This window comes from Phocoena phocoena, chromosome 7 (assembly GCF_963924675.1).
Source record: "Phocoena phocoena chromosome 7, mPhoPho1.1, whole genome shotgun sequence".
Lineage (NCBI taxonomy): Eukaryota > Metazoa > Chordata > Mammalia > Artiodactyla > Phocoenidae > Phocoena > Phocoena phocoena.
Window position 1 is genome coordinate 52,693,499 of NC_089225.1, and position 21,033 is coordinate 52,714,531.

At 41.6% G+C, this 21,033-nt stretch overlaps 1 protein-coding gene across 1 annotated transcript; it reads left to right on the forward strand.

The window, feature by feature from the left end:
- The first annotated feature begins 2,940 nt into the window (after positions 1 to 2,940).
- On the forward strand, positions 2,941 to 19,664 carry KLHL23 (kelch like family member 23). Its single transcript, XM_065880897.1, has 4 exons — positions 2,941 to 3,145; positions 4,031 to 5,245; positions 8,594 to 8,746; positions 19,309 to 19,664. Exons 2-4 carry the CDS (start codon positions 4,033 to 4,035, stop codon positions 19,617 to 19,619), a joined length of 1,677 nt encoding a protein of 558 aa, XP_065736969.1. The 5' UTR covers positions 2,941 to 3,145; positions 4,031 to 4,032; the 3' UTR covers positions 19,620 to 19,664.
- Positions 19,665 to 21,033: the final 1,369 nt, after the last annotated feature.

Genomic DNA, 21,033 nt, shown 5'->3' on the forward strand with positions numbered 1-21,033 from the left:
ATTACACCTATTTTTTTTTTTTACTTAACACCAACTTGTTCTATCCAGTACGTTAAATGAAGTACACAAAATTTTCTGTATATACTGGCACATTTACATATATTGATAATGATTACCACAATTAGCGTACTGAACATTTAATGACATAGCAATACTTAGTGGAAAGATGTATTAATAAGGTAAAAACAACAAATAAAATAGTTAGTTTTAGAAACCAAGTCTTTTGAAAAGCTCAGTATGATGTCAAAAGGACTCCAACTCCATGCCAAGCTCAGTATCTGTCAAGAGTCATTATGTCTCATCTCCACGGTGGTTCTTTATTTCCCAAAGACTTGGATTCACAGATGGCACACTTGTTTTCTTGAACAGTGTCATTAATTTATTTAACTTATGAATGCTAATTACATGTTTCTGAGTGCATCGAATCTATTAGCATTTGCGGTGGTCTTTTTGATAAAGCATGTGGTAAAGAGGAACTGCTCCTGCCCATACCCTTCAGGACCTGCTCTTCTCTTGGCAGGTTGAAGCAGTCTAATACATACTGATATGCACTTTTTGGGGTCTTTTTTTTTGAGATATAATTGACGTATAGCCCATATACACTTTTAAGTAATAATTCACAACCAGGGAACAGCAGGTAATGGAAGCAAAAGTATGAATTGGGCTCTGCAGCAATCTGAAATAACAGAACAAATGACAATATAGTGAATTCTGTTATTCGAGAATCATTTATTACATGCTGTTATGATTCTAGAAGCCCCTCCTCTGAGTTAGGTAGAGCCTATATTTACTATACATCAAACTTGGCACCATAGCCACAAACAGCCATTGCCACACTTCAATGACAACCATGGAAAGAATGCCGCATCTTCAATCAATCGCAATTGTGTCCTTGAATGACAACACCAACAATAACATCACTGTCCATGAAGGACAAAGTGTCTGTAATTACAGTTAACTACAAAGTTCATGATTTTTGAAGAAATGTTAATAAGATATTAATTTCCAAATTGAGGTTGTAATGGAGAATTAAGTGTAAATATCCTTTCATTATAATAGTTAACATTTATATACCACATCCTAAGTGCTTTCACTGTCATAATTTTATCTTTCCAATATCCTTATGTTAGTTGAGAAAGTACTGATATTTTCTGTTTTACAAGAAGTCAGAAAACTCAGGATCAGAGAAGTTTAGTTAAGCTACATGATTAGATAAGTGGCAGAGAAGAATCTTAACCCTGAAACAAAATCTCATATACTTTTCTTCTCTACTAAACTGTTTACCAGATGTTGAGATAGTAAACCTTTCATTTTTTTTCCATTTTGGGTCCAACATACGTTCTTCTTCTTCTTCTTTTTTTTTTTTTTTTAAATATATATGTATTTATTTAGGCTGCACCGGGTCTTAGTTGTGGCACTTCAGGATCTTTGTTGTGGCATGCATGCAGGATCTAGTTTCCCAACCAGGCATCGAACCCCAGCCCCCTGCATTGGGAGCGTGGCATCTTACCCACTGGACCACCAAGGAAGTCCCCAACAGTATGTTCTTCTAATTGTGTGAAAGAATCACCTGATGCCCTTGACTGGAATGCAGATTCTAGTATCCCACATAATTCAGTTGAGGTAGTCTGACATGTGGAATTAAAATAAAATCACCCAAATGAGAACGGAGGCCATTTATTCAGATCTTGCTACAGCAAGAGAGTCAGGACCATCATTTGCCTTTGATAGAAGCTCAAAGGCAGATAGGGGAGCGGGAAAGCTTTATAAAAGTGGAAAAAAGGGGAAGGTCTCAGGTATACTTTGGAGGTTGTTGGCCTGGGAAAGCTGGAGTCCAGCTACTAGAATCAGAGAGTATTTTATGTGATTGGTATGGGGAGCATATTTGGCTTTCTCTGACTGGTCCCAAGTTGAAAGTAGGGGTAAAAATAGGGAAGTTGGCAGTCATTGACCACCTCCTTACTGTTCTGGTGCAATTGCTGCAGAAGTTGTGGTTTGGCTTTCTGGACTTCTTATGTTGTTCAGAGTTCTTTTGTCATATACAGTCTGGCCATTGTCTGTTTGTATATTGTCTCTCAGACCATATTCTGAGAAACACACTGGGCCTCTGGTATTCCTTTCATCCTGGTCTCCTTCCTCCCTTAAGCTGGCTAGACTATAAACTCCGCGCGAGCTATGGACCATCTTTCACCACGTTATTACCAGTGCCTAGGCACTCAATAAAATCTTGCATATGAATGAATGGTAAATGAAAATATTTGATATTGCCTTTTGTAGGAAGAACATGAACTTTCTGGTGTAGCATATGTACGTCTTGACTGGACTGACTGCCACCAGGAAGAAAGGCTGGAGGCTGCTCCTTCCAGCTACTCTGTTCTAAATACTGTAACCTGAATCCTTGGCCCTGGCTGCTCTCAGTTTTTCTCAAAGCTCCAAGTTAACCCACAGTGTACGCATCAGGCCCAGGGGCTTCCCCAGCACTCCTCCAGAGTGCTCTGATGGGGGCGGGATGGAGTTCGTGGGAAACCGGCAACTACTTCTAGCATTTTGAAGGCAACCTGAACCCCAGACCTTTAAGTTTGCTGCATTCTCTCCAACCCCGACCCCCAATTCCACTCCACCATTAGGGCCTGGGCTGCGGAGATCTACTGAAAGAGGGAAAAGGGGGCCCCCCAGCCCCCATATATGGTCCTAATTCAGGACTTAGAGCGTTTGTCTAGAGAGAAAACGCTCGGCAGTGTCTGTGTGTGGGGTGGGGATGGGGGACAGGTCCCGGGAGAAGGGCAGAAGCTAGCAGCGCGGGCGGTCTCCTCGGGGAAGCCGTCCCACCTGCTGCCTGGGAGCCCGCCGGGGAGGGGCCGCAGCCACGCACCCGCGCGTCCACCCCGCCCCTGCCCGCAGCGCGGCCCCTCCAGCCGGGAGTTCCCGCGAGCTGCCCCGCGCCCCAGGCGCGTGGGGGGCCGTTCGGTTGGAGGCGGGGAGCAGCCGGGGCACCAAAATAGGAGCCGCTTGTGGGCTGGAGCTGCACTAGCAGGCAGCCTCCGCCGCGCCTCTTCCAAAGATGGTCAGAGGGTCCGGAGGCGCCCCCGCCCCCGCTCGCCGCTAGCCCGCGGGCCCGCAGCGCAACCCAGAGCCGCCGCGGGAGGTGAGTGCGGGCAAGGCCAGCCGGCGGGGAGCTAGCGGGGCCGGGCGCGGGGGAGCGAGGCCAGCCCGCGGCAGAGGCGCGGAGACAATGGCCGCGCGGGCGGCGGGCCGGGCCGAGCGCGGGGCCGTCAGCGGCGCCCTCCCCACACCTGTGCGGCGTCCCGGGGTGGAGGGACGCGGGCGCCCGACCCGGCGGCGGCGCGCGGCGCCCTCGAGGCGAGTCCCCATGCCAGGCCCCCAGGCGGGGCGGTCTCCGGGCGGAAACGCGGGCCGGGGGCCGGGCGCGCGGAAAGCCCTGCGGCAGCCGGGGAGGAGGCACGCGGATGGAGGGGCCGCCGTCCGGCCGTTTTCCTTTCCGTCCTTCCTTGAGCAGAAAGGCACAGGATTTCCCTTTTCCGAGATTTCTTCTATCCAGTTATATTTCGATCGTCCCTTTCCTGGCATCTCGATTCGACTTGAAAGGGAGACGGAACTCGGGGAAAAGGTTGAGTTGGGGCCGAGCCGAGACGGCCAAGGTCCAGCCTCGAGTGGGGTGACCTCTTGGACACTTGGTTTGCCAAGTGGGGGCTCTCTGTAGGACCGGCAGCTCGGGGCAGATTTCGGAGACTGGGTGAATGGGGTAGCAAATCAATATTTCTTCTCGAAAGGACCCCTGAGCAATCCGGGGGCCTCATATCAGACTCCGAGCTACCCTGCATTGAAATTGACCATCATATAAATTATGAAATAGTGTGTCCACATTTTGAATTTGTGACAGAGTGCTGAATTTAGTCTAGTTTTGTATATTCGATGCTAATCAATCATTATAATGACAGGAATATTTAGCATTGATTATGAGGTAATGCGCACAATTGAAAACACGTTTATTGTTTCATATTTATTGCAGCCATGGCTCTAAAAGGACAAGAAGATTATATTTACCTTTTCAAGGATTCGACGCATCCAGTGGATTTTCTGGATGCATTCAAAACATTTTACTTGGATGGATTATTTACTGATATTACCCTTCAGTGTCCTTCAGGCATAATCTTCCATTGTCACCGAGCTGTTTTAGCTGCTTGCAGCAATTATTTTAAAGCAATGTTCACAGCTGACATGAAAGAAAAATTTAAAAATAAAATTAAAATCTCTGGCATCCAACATGATATCTTGGAAGGCCTTGTAAATTATGCGTACACGTCCCAAATTGAGATAACTAAAAGAAATGTTCAAAGCCTGCTTGAAGCAGCAGATCTGCTACAATTCCTTTCAGTAAAGAAAGCATGTGAGCAGTTTTTGGTAAGGCACTTGGATATCGATAATTGTATTGGAATGCACTCCTTTGCAGAATTTCACGTGTGTCCAGAACTAGAGAAGGAATCTCGAAGAATTCTATGCTCAAGGTTTAAGGAAGTATGGCAACAAGAAGAATTTCTGGAAATAAGCCTTGAAAAGTTTCTCTTTATCTTGTCCAGAAAGAATCTCAGTGTTTGGAAAGAAGAAGCTGTCATAGAGCCAGTTATCAAGTGGACTGCTCATGATGTAGAAAATCGAATTGAATGCCTGTATAATCTACTAAGCTATATCAACATAGATATAGATCCAGTGTATTTAAAAACAGCTTTGGGCCTTCAAAGAAGCTGCCTGTTAACCGAAAATAAGATCCGATCTCTCATATACAATGCTTTGAATCCCATGCATAAAGAGATTTCTCAGAGGTCCACAGCCACAATGTATATCATTGGAGGCTATTACTGGCATCCTTTATCAGAGGTGCACGTATGGGATCCTTTGACAAATGTTTGGATCCAGGGAGCAGAAATACCAGATTACACTAGGGAGAGCTATGGTGTTACATGTTTGGGACCCAATATTTATGTAACTGGAGGTTACAGAACGGATAACATAGAAGCTCTTGACACAGTGTGGATCTATAACAGTGAAAGTGATGAATGGACAGAAGGTTTGCCAATGCTCAATGCCAGGTATTACCACTGTGCAGTCACCTTGGGTGGCTGTGTCTATGCTTTAGGTGGTTACAGAAAAGGGGCTCCAGCAGAAGAGGCCGAGTTCTATGATCCATTAAAAGAGAAATGGATTCCTATTGCAAACATGATTAAAGGTAAGTGCAGATTGTGTTTATTCTGTAATTTTTAGGTGTTGGAGGTTAGGCCAAGGATCTCTCAGTTCTCTCACAGATAACGTTAAAAAGAATTTATCACTTTGGAATGCTACCTAGGAACTATAGTGGCTTATACAAATAATGTTACACAGAATGTTCCAAGTGAAAATATAGTATAGCAGTCCCCAACTTGACTGAGAATTATGTGATCAGAGTATGCTACCCAGGCTAGAAAAGAAATATTATTTATATAAGAAAACAGTATAATTCATTCTTCTTATTCTACAGCCTGTTTTGAATCTACATCTTGCTTTGAGTCTTAAGAATTTATATTTAAATCAAAGGCTAAATGAAAAGTGAAAGCTGGGTAGTTTTATTCATGTTTAATTTTCTATTTTTTTGCTTGCTCTTGACATTGAACCTTTTTGATTCTGCTTTTAAATATTCAGCTTTTTTTCCTCTCATCATCTGATCATCTGTCTTTTAAAAGGTCTTTCATTAAAACCTTGAAAGGTTTGGTCCCTATAGGGTGTAACAACTTACATTCTCTCAAAAACTAGAGAGAGACAACCTCTGCTCTTTGGAATTCCAGTCTTGTCTTAGAGGGAAAAGGAGAGGGGCAGGTCCCCTACCTCCCACATGTGGCCCACACAGTGGCTATTGGATCTCAGCATCTGTCTGATAAACACTGTATTTTCTGCTGTGTTTGGTACTAGATTAGCCTTGTCTTTCTCTCCCACTGTAAAAAAAGTTAGGCTAGAATCTCACTTATTTCAGTACATTTATTCATTGGTGCTGGGGAGGTGCACACAAACTGGTACGTTGTTACCAAATTTGAGTCATTTTATTCCAAATGTTTCTTCCCAGGCTTTTCTGTTTCTTTTTTAATGCTAGTGGGGGTGTGGGAATCTGACCTGGTCTGGGAATCTGACCCGGTGTGATTCTTGGATGAGAACAGGAAGCCTGAGAGGCAGAATGGCCTTGTGACCAGACATGCTGCTTCTGAAGTCAAACTGCCTGGATCCAAATCCTGACTTTCACCTCACTTGCTGGTGAGCTTGGGCAAATGGTTTAATCTCCCTGTGCCCCAGTTTTGCCATCTGTACAATGGGGGTCACAATATTACATAGCTTAGTTCTGAAAGGATTAATTGAGTTTATTCATGTGAAGTGCTTAGAACCGTGCCTGGCACAGAGTAAGCACTCAGTAAGTGTTAGGCATTATAGTCATGAACATCTTATAGAAGAACATGTCAGCTTTGACAGGGCAGAAATATCTTTCATATTCAATTACAGCCGCTCTCCTGCACGTCCGAAGATTGCGAAGTAGTTGGCAGCTTGGGAGAAGGTGGCTTAATGCCTGCTGCAATAACTGCTCTGGTTTTTGACTCTGCCAGAGCTTGACCCCCCAATTTACTAATTCCCCCAGTCCTCTCCCCAGGGTGGCTCTTAATGTCCTGACTCCTTTCCTACAAAAGAAGCAAGGAAAGTTCAAATATTTTAGCAGCTGTTGTAAACCTGGATATATTTCTGCCTCTGTTTCTTAATGATAAGATCACAATTTCAGTGGTTCTGCAGTTTAGAGTATATTTCTTTGAGGATTGAAATGTATTACTTTACTGAAATGTTGTTAAATCATGTGTGAAACAGTGCTTCCTGAAAAGAAAATGCTGCAATGGTGTATCCACTGTAAAGAAGGCCACACGTGTTCTTGCCTTAGCCTTGAGTGGAATGGAAGACCCTCGTATGCTGAAGTCTTCCCCTACTCCCTAGCTGGGTCTGAAATTCCAGAGTTTTATACTTTTTTTTTTTTTTTTTTTGCGGGACGCGGGCCTCTCACTGTTGTGGTCTTTCCCGTTGTGGAGCACAGGCTCCGGACGCACAAGCTCAGCGGCCATGGCTCACGGGCCCAGCCGCTCCACGGCATGTGGGATCTTCCTGGACTGGGGCACGAACCCGTGTCCCCTGCATCGGCAGGCGGACTCTCAACTACTGCGCCACCAGGGAAGCCCCAGAATTTTATACTTTTAACTTAAGTTTTGATTCCTGATTATATCTGACCATCCCAGGGAAGGGTAACACTTTTGTCAGTTATGTGCACTTTTTGCTAGTACTGGTTCTGATGGGTGGACTCATGCTGAACTTTAAGTTTCCCGTTTGTCTCTAGAAAGGATAACACTATGTTCCCCAGTTTGTTTTATTTTGTAGCCATAAAGTGAACTAGCAGCTTTCCCTGGTAATGAGCACCTAAATTGGGCAGAGTCAAATTTCAAATTCATTTCCTTTTTCAGTTTACGGGTATACAGAGAAGAAATAAATACTCGGCTGTTTAGAAAGTCCTAACTTTTTTTCCCCCTCATCATAACCGCCCTGCTTGTAAACTCACTCTTGTTTTGGAGTAGAAATGCACAGGGAGATTGAACTGCACTGGCCCATCTAATAGGCTAAGTAAAAAGTTGGTTGAAAGACTTAAAACTGACATTTTCAACTAAAACGAGCCTCCTCATCTTTCTTCCTCACGTCTTCTTCCCCTGCTGAATCCATTTCTTCCTTATTTTTCTGTGGCATCAGTGTTTCCCAGTTTTCCGAGCTCAGGACCTCAGAATGAGTCTTGTTTGTCTTGGACACAGTCAGTCATCAAGGCCCATCTGTTCTGCCGGTGTCTCTTACCTTGGTATCCTTCCCTCTGACTCAAGGCCCAGTCTAAAGTCAGGCCCTCAGTACTTCGCACCTGGGCCAATACCTAGCTCTTTCTGACTCTTGCCCTTCTACTCCTATAGTCCCCCCCTTCCTCTCTTGAAAAAACCTTAAAAGTCTTGCTAAATTAAGTCCGTGTTTCTTAGTTGGGCATCAGGATCCTTTGCCGTGTGGCTTCAGTTTACCATGTCAGCTTTAATTCCCACACGACAGCCCCAGGTGTGCCACCTGCCTTGCCCAAGTGCTGGGAATCAAACTTGGCTACATGATATTGTCTAATAAGCACTCACCTTTCCCTCTGCCTAGGATGGCTTCCTCTCACCTGTGCCTGCCAAAGGCTACCTACTGAGGCCCAGGACAAATTCTGCCACTGCCTGCCATGATTCCCTTAGTCAAAGCAGTGTCTCCTTGCTCTGAACGTTCATAGGAGTTCTCTACCCTGTGTTCCAGTTATTTGTGTAAATGTCTCACCCCTTTTAAGAAAAGGTGCAGGGAGCCTTTTTTTAATTATTCTTCTATCCTTCATAGCATCTAGCACAATGCCTTGCATCTACTGTCAATAATAACAAAAGCAATAATAATCTTAGTCCAATATTCATTGCAAAACCAAATGAAAGAGCAATCTGAAGATGTGATTTTAATTAACACACAGGCGTGGGAAATGCTACTGCCTGTGTCTTACATGAAGTTATCTACGTCATTGGCGGCCACTGTGGATACAGAGGAAGCTGCACCTATGACAAGGTCCAGAGCTACAATTCAGATATCAATGAATGGAGCCTCATCACCTCCAGTCCACATCCAGGTAACAAATTACTGTCTCAAATAGTACATCATGTTGTGATGCATCTTATCAGCATAAGAGATGGCTAAAAATGGGCTGGAAGTAGAAAGTGCTAAATTTGTAGTAGGCTACACATGGGTATAATTAAAGGCTCAAAATATTCACGTGTTCATCTAACAATAATCACAATTAGCTATTCCAACTAGATGACATCTACAAATACTTTCCCTAATGTCTTTACATGACACGTATTTTAGGCCTGTGTGGTTAAAAGAATTAGTTTCTTCATAAATTTTTTTTTTTTTTGCGGTACGCGGGCCTCTCATTGCTGTGGCCTCTCCCGCTGCGGAGCGCAGGCTCCGGACGCGCAGGCTCCGCAGCCATGGTTCACGGGCCCAGCTGCTCCGCGGCACGTGGGATCTTCCCGGACCAGGGCACGAACCCGCGTCCCCTGCATCGGCAGGCGGACTCTCAACCACTGTGCCACCACGGAAGCCCCATAAATTATTTTAATGAGATTCTATTTTTGTGTTTCCTATTCCTTAGTTATATGCTTTCTTTCATTTACTACATGCATTATATAAAACACAATTTTTATTGACAGTTAAAAACCACTAGTCTGAAATAGTTGGGAAGGATACCTGTTGATTCAGTTCAGCAAGAAATGATTTTTTTTTAGAAGCATGTTCTTTCTGGGTTTCAATAGCTATTAAACACTTACTCCTGTGATGTGCAGGGCCCTGTGTTGGCCTTAACAGTTGTCTACCCACAAAGAATGGCCTGCTTTCTGTGGTGTCCTTTGTTCTTTGACTTGTCTCTTTGGGTAGAGCTCAGGGGGAAGGATAAACCTGTTATAGTTACCTGGTTAAGGTTAAGCCATCTGATTAAGGTTTTTTTCATTAGGAAAGATTCATATCACCATATCACCCTACTACTTCGAATCATTTTCCATATAGCATCCGGCTTCTGTGTGAGTCACTGGAGAGCATAGTTGGAATTCACGAGCTTGAACCGTCTGAGAATAATAATGATAGGTAACCTTGAGCACTTTCCATAAGTCAGGTACTGACTGAGTGCTTTGCATGTAATATTACCTTAAATTCTAACTACACCCTGTAAGTATTGTTTACCCCTGTTTTACATATTTGTAAAGGCTTAGAAAGGATAAGTAGCTTTGCCAAGGTCACAGTTTGGAAGTGGTGGATCAGGATTCAAAGTCAGGCAGTTTGATTGCATTGACCTGTGCTATGACCGATAAGCAATCCGCCTGTCCATAAGGGAACAGGCTCTCCTACTTTTGACCAATGCAGCTAGTTCCACCATACATCATATATGTCATCTCACGGTTCAGGGGGAGCACACCTGAATCTGGTGCTGTGTCTCCATATACCACAGGACTTACACAAGGAGGGACTTCAGCCATATGCTGTCCTGGCCCGGAAGACACCTTAGAGGTAGACTTTCGTCTCCAAGTAGTTCAGATGTATTATCCCACACTCCCCGCAACTTTCTGTGATAACTAATGAAATTATAATAGAAAATAATAATAACTGTCATACTGAGTACAGGCATACCTTGTTTTATTGTACTTCACTTTATTGTACTTTGCAGATATTGCATTTTTTACAAATTGAAGGTTTGTGGCAGCCCTGCCTTGAGAATTCTATCGGTGCCATTTTTCCAACAGCATTTGCTCACTTTGTGTCTTGTCACATTTTGGTTATTCTCGCAGTGTTTCAAACTTTTTCATTATTATTACATTTGTTATTGTAATCTGTGATCAGTGATCTTTGATGTTCTATTGTAATTGAATTGGCATTTTTTAGCAATAAAATATTTTGAAATTAAGGTATATTGTTTTTTTAGACATAAAAAATATGCTATTGCACACTTAATAGACTACAGTATAGTATAAACATAACTTTTACATGCCCTGGAAAACCAAAAAATTTGTGTGTTGCTTTACTGTGATATTCACTTTATTACCGTGCTCTGGAACCCAACCTGCGGTATCGTCAAGGTATGCCTGTAATAGCTAACATTTATTCAATAAGTATGTACCAGGCACTAACTATTCCAATACTTTTATCTGTATTAATCCTTTGAAACCTCACAGCAATCCTGTGAGCTAGGTACTGCTACTATTTTATAGGTCACTGAGGCACACAGAGAGTGAATATATTGCCCAAGGTCAGCTAGCTAGGGTTTGTTGTGAGATTCAAATCCAGGCAGTCTAGCTGGGAGCTCATGCTCTTAACAACTACACTGTTACTTCATTTGATCCTCGTGTTAACCTTATGAGTTAGATACTTCTCTGACTTATCTTTACAAAGAAAATCTTAACATGTGAAAAGTCAGATTAACAAATCAGAGGGCAGTTGTTTACATTACAAACTTAATTTATATTTCATAAAGAGATTCCTTTAAAAATAAATGTCTCGAGGGACTTCTGTGGTGGCTCAGTGGTTAAGAATCCGCCTGCCAATGCAGGGGACATGGGTTTGATCCCTGGTCTGGGAAGATCCCACATGCCGCGGAGCAACTAAGCCTGTGCACCACACTACTGAGCCTGCACTCTAGAGCCCACAAGCCACAACTACTGAAGCCTGTGTGCTTAGAGCCCATGCTCTGCAACAAGAGAAGCCCACACTCACTGCAACTAGAGAAAGCTGGTGCATAGCAATGAAGACCCAACGCGGCCAAAACTAAAATAAGTAAATTAATTAATTTAAAAGTAAATATAGAAATGAAGGTCTCATACTTAAATTGGGTATAGCTTGTTAACTGCTTGAAAGAGAGTTTAAAAGGTAGTGAGACTTAAGCCAAAGTATGTAAAGCCATGGGAAATCAAAAAATCAATTAGAAATGAGTATTAGGATTCCATATAGAGCATTTTGATTCACATTGGACATTTTCCTGACATAATGTGAGAAACAAAGTTACCAAATTAGCACCCTACGTGGTATCTTCTGTTTGGCTCTCACAGTGTTCAAAATATTTTTTAACTGGCTTGTTACCAATATTTAAAATTCAGGAGATTTCAAATAAAAATCATGATTTCTGGCCTTTAGAAAAATTGCAAGATCTGGAAACCTTGGATCATATTCCTTCCTGGCAACAATTATTGGTGCCAAGTAGTGGCTGTTCCCTTTAGATGAGGCTTATATGCTCCGTTTCACCACAGTCTCTTCCATTCTCATCACATCATAGACTTGGGAGGCCTGTGCTGCTGTTTTTCTTACCCCTAGCCCGGTTCATTCAGATAGTCTGTTATCTCCTTGGCCCTGGAAGGCATTTAGACCTACATCCTCTGAATTATAGCAAGTTATGCCTCTTATGCATTTTAGGAGCACCTCCTGAAGAATGTAAATGTCAGTCTTGAGTCTACCTTATAGATATGTAGCTTAGACCACAAAGAAATGACTACTGTTATTTTTATTTATTTATTTTTTAACTGTTATTTTTAAAAGGTAATCTAAATGTTATCTTTTTTCTTAATGCTTTTAAGGGTGGTTGCTTTGTATAGTTGAAAAACAGGGGACTATAATCCCATTAAATTCAAGATAACATTTATTGAGACCTTACCTTGGGAAAGATACCATTCTATCGAAGATGATTAATTTTACTGCCAGAGGAACTCAGTATCTAGTAGTAAATACACATACATAACAGGAATACAAGACAGTCTTACAAATAAGTGCTACTGAAATTGAGGGTAGAGAGAGCTTCAGTCTAATTAAGGGGATCCTGACAATCTTATAAGGCTTCCAGGCCTAGGCTGTTATGATTTGGGCCTTAAGGAATAGCTACAATTGAGGAAGGTAGTTTTTGAGGAAGAGCGCTCTGGCAGAAAGTTAGCCAGTGAAGGAAGGCTGAAGGGAAATTTCCAGGTTCATTCCAGTTCCTGGGAGTAAAAGTATATTAATGAGATGCAAGAGGGTAGGATGAGAGACTGGATAGGAGAGTTCAGTTGAAGAGCATGTCATGGAGGGCTTTGAATGGCAGTCTGGAGAATTTTAAAATAGAGAGCTTAAAGTTTTCAGAGCAAGAGAATGATGCATGATCAGTTCTAGCTTCAAGAAAAGAACTCCTTTGAGAATAGACTGGGAGAAAGATGGCAGGGAGATCTTCTAAAGCTATTGTAATAAACCAGGTGAGAAATACTGAAAGCCTGAAGTGGTAGGAGTAGAAAACAGGCAGGTGTGAGGAATGTTACAGCTTCACCATTGATTGAATGGTAGTGATTGCTCCCTTGGGTGATTGGACATTGGCGATGAGGAGGAGAAAGGAATTGACAGTCATTCTAGGCTCTCTGGCTGATTGACTAGGAGCATTGAAGTAGCAACCAGTGGGAGGGGAGAAGAGGAGAGATGATGAACTCAGTTTTGTAGTGAAATGTCAAGGACCAGTTAGATAACTCAGAAGAGCCATCCAGCAAGCGATGGGAAGTGTGGTTCTGCAGCTCAGGAGGAAGAATGCAGCTAAATACAGAGATCTGTGAATTGTTTGCTTAGAGATGATGACTATGTGTGGAGGTGAATGAGATGCCTTGGGAGGTTGGGACCAACAACACAGTAGTGAGCAGAATCTTGGGAAACAGCATTAGTTAAAGGATGAGCTGAGGAAGAAGAGTGCATGAAGAACCCGGGAGAAGCAGTAAGTGATAGAGAGGGAAAATCCGTGGAGAGCTGTGTCCAGTGGGAACAACATTCTCTCCTGGCTTTGCTATTTATTTACTTGTGTAATCTTGGGCAGCAGCTTAAGCTCTTGGGTCTTACTTTCTAGCAAAATAAGGAAGTTAGATTAGATAAGCTTTACAGGTCTTTTCAGTGAGAAAAAAATCTTAGGTAAAAATCTTAAAGTATTTCAATGGATATTGAATACCTGAAAATATTGTGGTTGTCTCTGAATCCCTGCATGGCTTTGTTCCTATCACTCATGTAACACTGAATACAGACTGCCATGTATTTATAGTGCATATTTGTGTGTAAACTCTTTTGAGCCATGACAGATGGTGCTATTCCTCATACTTGGTTTGAAATTGTTCATTCATTCATTTGTCCAACATATATTTGCTGAGTGCTTCCTGCTTGCTATGTACAGTGCTAGGAGCTCAATAAACAAGACACAGTCCCTTAGCATCAGTAGCTTCATAGAGTGACCAACAAGAAAAAAGGCAGTTATAGCTGAGGAAGTTTCCATCAACTATAACAGAACATGATGTTGCATTTGGGTAACAGGGGAAGAACTACCAGGAATTTATTTATTTATTTGTTTGTTCGTTTGTCTATGGGTGCGTTGGTTCTTCATTGCTGCATACAGGCTTTCTCTAGTTGTGGTGAGCGGGGGCTGCTCTTCATTGCACTGCGCGGGCTTGTCGTTGCAGTGGCGTCTCTTTCTGTGGAGCATGGGCTGTAGGCATGTGGGCTTAGTAGTTGTGGCACGCGGGCTCAGTAGTTGTGGCTTGCGGGCTTAGTTGCCCCACAGCATGTGGTATGTTCCTGGACCAGGGATGGAACCCGTGTCCCCTGCATTGGCAGGTGGATTCTTAACCACTGTGCCACCAGAGAAGCCCATTTTATTTATTTTTATACTTTTAAAAAATTTAGATATAGTTTATGTAAAATATTATATAAGTTTTAGGGGTACAGCATAGTGGTTTATAATTTTTAAATTTTTTTATAGTTAAAATTTTTTATACTCTATAGTTATTATAAAGTATTGGCTATATTCCCTGTGTTGTACAATATATCCTTGTAGCCTATTCATTTTATACATAATAGTTTGTACTTCTTAATCCCCTACCCCTATCTTGCCCCTTCTCCGCTTCCCTCTCCCCACTGGTAACCACTAACTTGTTCTCTATATCTGTGAGTCTATTTCTTTTTTGTTATATTAACTAGCTTGTTATATTTTTTAGATTCCACATATAAGTGATCCCATGCAGTATTTGTCTTTTTCTGTCTGACTTATTTCACTTAGCATAATACCCTCCAAGTCCATCCATGTTGTTGCAAATGGCAAAATTTCTTTTTTATGGCTAAGTTGTATTCCATTGTGTATGTGTGTGTGTGTGTGCGTATTATATATATATCACATCTTTTTTATCTGTTCATCTGGGGTTTTTTTGCTTTATCATTTTTTAAAAAAATATTTATTTATTGGAGTATAGTTGATTTACAATGTTGTGTTAGTTTCAGGTGTATAGCAAAGTGAATCAGATAAATATACATATATCCACTCTTTTTTAGATTCTTTTCCCAAATAGGCCATTACAGAGTATTGAGTAGAGTTCCCTATGCTATTTAGTAGGTCTTATTAGTTATCTGTTTTACACATAGTAATGTGTATATGTTAATCCCAATATCCCAATTTATCCCTCCCCCTCTTACCCCCGGTAACCATAAGTTTGTTTTCTACTCTGTAACTCTATTTCTGTTTTGTAGATAAGTTCATTTGTACCCTTTAAGATTCCATATATAAGCAATATCATATAATATTCATCATTCTCTGACTTACTTCACTCAGTATGACAATCTCTAGGTCCATCCATGTTGCTACAAATGAATTATTTTGTTCTTTTTTATGGCTAATATTCCATTGTATATACATACCATATATTCTTTATCCATTCCTCTGTTGATGGACATTTAGGTTGCTTCCATGTCCTGGCTATTGTAAATAGTGCTGCAGTGTACATTGGGGTGCATGTGTCTTTTTGAATTATGGTTTTCTCTGGGTATATGTCCAGTAGTGGGATTGCAGGGTCATATGGTAGTTCTATTTTTAGTTTTCTAAGGAACCTCCATACTGTTGTCCATAGTGGCTGTACCAATTTACATTCCCACCAACAGTGCAAGAGGGTTCTCTTTTCTCCACACCCTCTCCAGCATTTATTGTTTCTAGATTTTTTGATGATGGCCATTCTGACCAGTGTGAGGTGATACCTCATTGTAGTTTTGATTTGCATTTCTCTAATAATTAGTGATTTTGAGCATCTTTTCATGTATTTGTTGGCGATTTATATGTCTTCTTTATAGAAATGTCTATTTAGGTCTTCTGCCCATTTTTTGATTGGGTTGTTGTTTTTGATATTGAGCTGCATGAGCTGTTTGTATATTTTGGAGATTGATCCTTTGTCAGTTGCTTCATTTGCAAATATCTTCTCCGATTCTGAGGGTTTATGGTTTCCTTTGCTGTGCAAACGCTTTTAAGTTTCATTAGGTCCCATTTGTTTATTTTTGTTTTTTATTCTCATTACTCTAAGTGGTGGATCGAAAAAGATCTTGCTGCTGTTTATGTCAAAGAGTGTTCTGCCTGTCTTTTCCTCTAAGAGTTTTATTGTATCCGGCCTTACATTTAGGTCTTTAATTCATTTTGAGTTTTATTTTTATATATGGTGTGAGGCAATGTTCTAATTTCATTCTTTTCCATGTAGCTGTCTAGGTTTCCCAGCACCACTTGTTGAAGAGACTGTCTTTTCTCCATTGTATATTTTTGCCTCCTTTGTCATAGATTAATTGATCATGAGGATACAGCATTAATATACAGAAATCTGTTAGATTTCTATATGCTAACAATGAACTATCAGAAAGAGAAATTAAAGAAACAATCCCATTTACCATTGCATCAAAAAGAATAAAATACCTGGGACTAAACCTTCCTAAGGAGGTAAAGACCTGTGCCCGGAAAACTGTAAGACACTGATGAAAGAAATTGAAGATGCTATAAACAGATGGAAAGACATACTGTGTTCATGGATTGGAAGAATTAATATTGTTAAAATGACCACACTACCCTAAGGCAATCTACAGGTTCAGTGCAATCCCTATCAAAACACCAAGGGTAGGGCTTCCCTGGTGGCGCAGTAGTTAAGAATCTGCCTGCCAATGCAGGAGACACGGGTTCAAGCCCTGGTCCGGGAAGATCCCACATGCCGCGGAGCAGCTAAACCTGTGTGTCACAACTACTGAGCCTGCACTCTAGAGCCCGCAAGCCACAACTACTGAGCCCGTGTGCCGCAACTACTGAAGTGCCCTATAGCCTGTGCTCTGCAACAAGAGAAGCCACCACAAAAAGAAGCCTGCGCACCACAACGAAGAGTAGCCCCCACTCACCACAACTAGAGAAAGCCCACACTCAGCAATGAAGACCCAACGCAGCCAAAAATAAATAAAATTAATAAATAAATTAATTGATTAATAAAATACCAAGGGTATTTTTTACAGAACTAGGAAAAATAATTTTAAAATTTGTGTGGAAGCACAGAAGACCCCAAATAGCCAAAACAGTCTTGAAAAAGAACAGAGCTGGAGGAATTGCTGACTTTAGACTATACTACACAACTACTGTAATCAAAACAGTAATGGTAGGGCTTCCCTGGTGGTGCAGTGGTTGAGAGTCTGCCTGCCGATGCAGGGGACACGGGTTTGTGCCCCGGTCTGGGAGGATCCCACATGCCACGGAGCGGCTGGGCCCGAGAGCCATGGCCGCTGAGCCTGCGCGTCCGGAGCCTGTGCTCCGCAATGGGAGAGGCCACAACAGTGAGAGGCCCGCATATCACAAAAAACAAAACAAAACAAACAAACAAAAAAACAGTATGGTACTGGCACAATAACAGACATGTAGATCAATGGAACAGAATAGAGAGCCCAGGAGTCACTTTATTTTAAATATTTTTACTGCTACAGAAAGATTGAGATACTTCTCTTAACATAAGAGTTGCAAATTGAGGATTTTTTGTGAGATTTGAATAAGTTAAGAAAAGCTTAATAAGCTCATTGTTGAATCATTTATACCAACTGATGTTTTTGAATCATCATTAATTTTCACAATAACCATTTGACAGAATGACTCATAATTTATACAAACAATGTGTCACCAGTACTCAAAAACAACTAAATCCTATAAAAATTCTGCATGTGTATAACTGAAAGGTAATAAATGGGTTTTCAGAGGTAGGGGAATTCTTTTTTTCTTGGATGTCAGAAACCAGAGAACAACGATATGGGGACTCAAAGCAGAAATACCAGTCTTCTCAGACTTTTCCTTAGGCTTTGAAACCTAAATAGTAAGAACTTTACTGATAAGAATTTGTCTTCCCTACTTAAAGGGGAAATCACATTTCTGATTGTCCATTCTTTCTTTCTAAAGAAGGCCTTATAAGCTTTTCCTCCACGAAGTTATGGGGGCACATATTTGGGCACAGAGGGTACAAGGTACAATTCATTCATTGATTCAACAAACTTTTATTGAGTCCTTACAAGATGCCAGACACTTGCCATCCTTCAGTTGGGAGTGGAGTGGTGGGCAGGACACAGTTCCTGTACTGTCAGAAGGAAGAGAGAGACTAAACAGGAACCACGTCAGATTATGAGAAGAGCTACAGAGAGAATTAAAAGAGTGTGATGTGGTAGAGATGCCTGACCAGCTCCTTCAGGTTGGATGATCTGGGAAGGCCCTCTGAGGAGGTGAGAGTAAGATGAGACCTGAATGACATGGAGAAGGTAGCTGTGCAAGGACCTGGGAAAAGAAGGTGTTCCAGACAGATGGAACAGCTCAGCAATGGCAAGCTAAATCTTCATTTATTCGCCATAGTATTAGTGCCACTGACAACTCCCGCTCTTTCTTCAGGTCTGCAGCTAGAAGTACTTAAGTGTAATCTAATGGTTGATACTTCCAGAGAAAGAACTCACAGGCTGGGAGCGATGTTAGAACTGAGGGCGTGGAAGAAACAGGGCTGGGACTAGGGTCAGGCGAGTGACCTGTGCCCTCGAGGCACAGAACCGAAGGAGTTGCTCGGAAGGTGGAAGAGTCTCCTGTTTTGTGCTCTGGGCACCTCACTTGCCTTACCCTAGTCACAGCCCTGGGAAGAAGGGAGAGGAAGTGAAGTTGCCAAACATCCTGGTGCCTTGAAGAGCCAGCAGGTTTGGATGTGGAGGGGGAGATAAAATGGAAAATAATTTAAATGGCCTGGAAAGCTGACCCCCAAGAGGTGGACTCCCGGCCCCAGGACGCAGACCTCACACGGCAGCGCTCAGCCTTTGAGCACCTTCCACAGCTTCTTAAGGTCACAGACTGTAGTTCCCCACTAAACTGGCTTATATTTCTCTAACTTCTTGTGTCTTTAACTTGACCGGCAATGTGAGAGAGGCAAGCGCCTGTGGCAGCAGATACTGTACAGGGTTAGCTGCTAAGACCCGAAGGACCCTACACCAGTTACCTGGGACGTCTTCATGGCAGAGGGACTCTGCTGCTACCACATTTTACACATAGGCGTAGAGAAAAAGGTGCCTGTGCTGGGAAGTTTCCGGAAGGGTAGTGGTCGGAGGATGAGTTCCTCCTGGCATCCTGCAAAGCCAGTTTAGGGATAACCTGAAAGACAGTGGCAGGAATAGGTAATCTGAGTCTGGTGATTGGGAGTGGATTTTAAGGCTCTGTGTTGTGGTAGTGTGTGCTGGAATCAAAATGTCACAACTACTCTATTTTTGTATGCTAAATTGTAAAGCATTATTATATCACCACCCTAAGGTATCTCTTTTGCTTGTTATCCTAATAGAAATATGCTTTTTTCTTTTTAATAGAATATGGATTGTGTTCAGTTCCATTTGAAAATAAGCTCTATCTAGTTGGTGGACAAACTACAATCACAGAATGCTATGACCCTGAACAGAATGAATGGAGAGAGATCGCTCCCATGATGGAAAGGAGGATGGAGTGTGGTGCCGTCATCATGAATGGATGTATTTATGTCACTGGGGGGTATTCCTACTCAAAGGGGACATATCTTCAGAGCGTTGAGAAATACGATCCAGATCTTAATAAGTGGGAAATCGTGGGTAATCTTCCAAGTGCCATGCGGTCCCATGGGTGTGTTTGTGTGTATAATGTTTGATTAAGTCCACAGAAATGACCAGGTAATCACTGTTTCAGGGTGTAGTGAAAAAGAATGTAGGGTTTGGAGTGTCTTACTTGTTATTGTGGCCTGGCACAAGTTAGGTAAATTCTCATGCCTAAACCCCACTCTACACCCCAACCCTGTGATTAATGGTCAAGAAACATCTTATGTATATTTACAGTTGAATCAGTGGGGTTACTACCTTTAATCTCTGCTCATCAAAGGTAATCTGGAACACTGGACACTTGGTAAAAGGTGAAACGTCTTTGCAGTGAATTTATCTCCTGGTAGCATCAACACTGGGTGTAGGTCAAAATCATTCTGTGGAGTGAAATATTTCTTATGACAGTGTAATAGTGTACATTAATGTAATGTAATAGTGTACATTAAGGTTCCATTTAGCTAACAAGGAATTTGAAATATAAAGAGGGAATATTCTCTACCTCTACAAAATCAATACTTAAAAATTTTTTTTACCTTTAGAATTATTTAGAATGGACTTCAGTCTAGTGTTTTTCCTTTGTAGTGTGTATTATTTATAGTTATGATTCTTTATTTACTGACTACCAGAGATATACAAGATGTTGTGCAAAAGATTATTACTATTCAGAGTTTACAAACTAAATTTAAAAGAATGGAAAATCCGAAAAATTTCAGAGGAAAGAGTTGAATATTTGTTGATCCTAAGAGCTATTTTTAATTTTCAGCTTTGATGTAAATTGCTAGTTTAGGTGTCTTTAAGCATATCAGAAAATCCTCTTTATTCATAAGTATAGGTGCTTGTCTGCATGTGAAATTGAAATTTAGAGCCAGAAAGCATGTAGAACATTGTGATATAGTAGAAAATACATTGATGAGAAGAAATTTGAATTCATTTTCCACTAACTAGATTTTGTGACTTGGATTGAGTCACCTAACCTCAATTAGAACTTCCCTTCCCATGTACACTGGCTCTTTGGGTGATAGATGTGCCTAGATATGGATCCCCACAGCTCTTGGAGTAGCCAGAGGTGGCCTGGGTAGCTGAAGCTTCAGGGCCAGAAACATCTTTGTTCATTTTCTCCATTGTGCCTACCATATCACTTTCCATGTGTGCCATAACTTGAGAAAAGTTAAGAAGCGTAGCTTAAGTTAACTCATCTAAACTTTTAGTAATGTTAGATCATCTACCCACACTCTTCATTTTTTAAGAGACAATAATTATTTTTAACTTTAAGTATGTAAGTGTAAAACTACCTAACTTTTCTGAGTTATTTTTAAATTTTAGAAAGAACCTGTTTAATACATTCGTTTAAGAAGGCATTTTAAACAGATACAACCCTTTGGGAACACAATATGGCACTACATAGAAAGCCATAAAAATGACCATATTTTTTCCTCATAAATTCTACTCCTTGATTTGTAACCTAAA

Bases quoted from the DNA above. Each gene is read 5' to 3' on its own strand.
- KLHL23 (XM_065880897.1), top strand. From the start codon at position 4,033: ATGGCTCTAAAAGGACAAGAAGATTATATTTACCTTTTCAAGGATTCG. The intron at 5,246-8,593 runs GTAAGTGCAGAT...ATTAACACACAG, and splicing joins TATTGCAAACATGATTAAAG to GCGTGGGAAATGCTACTGCC. The intron at 8,747-19,308 runs GTAACAAATTAC...TCTTTTTAATAG, and splicing joins CACCTCCAGTCCACATCCAG to AATATGGATTGTGTTCAGTT.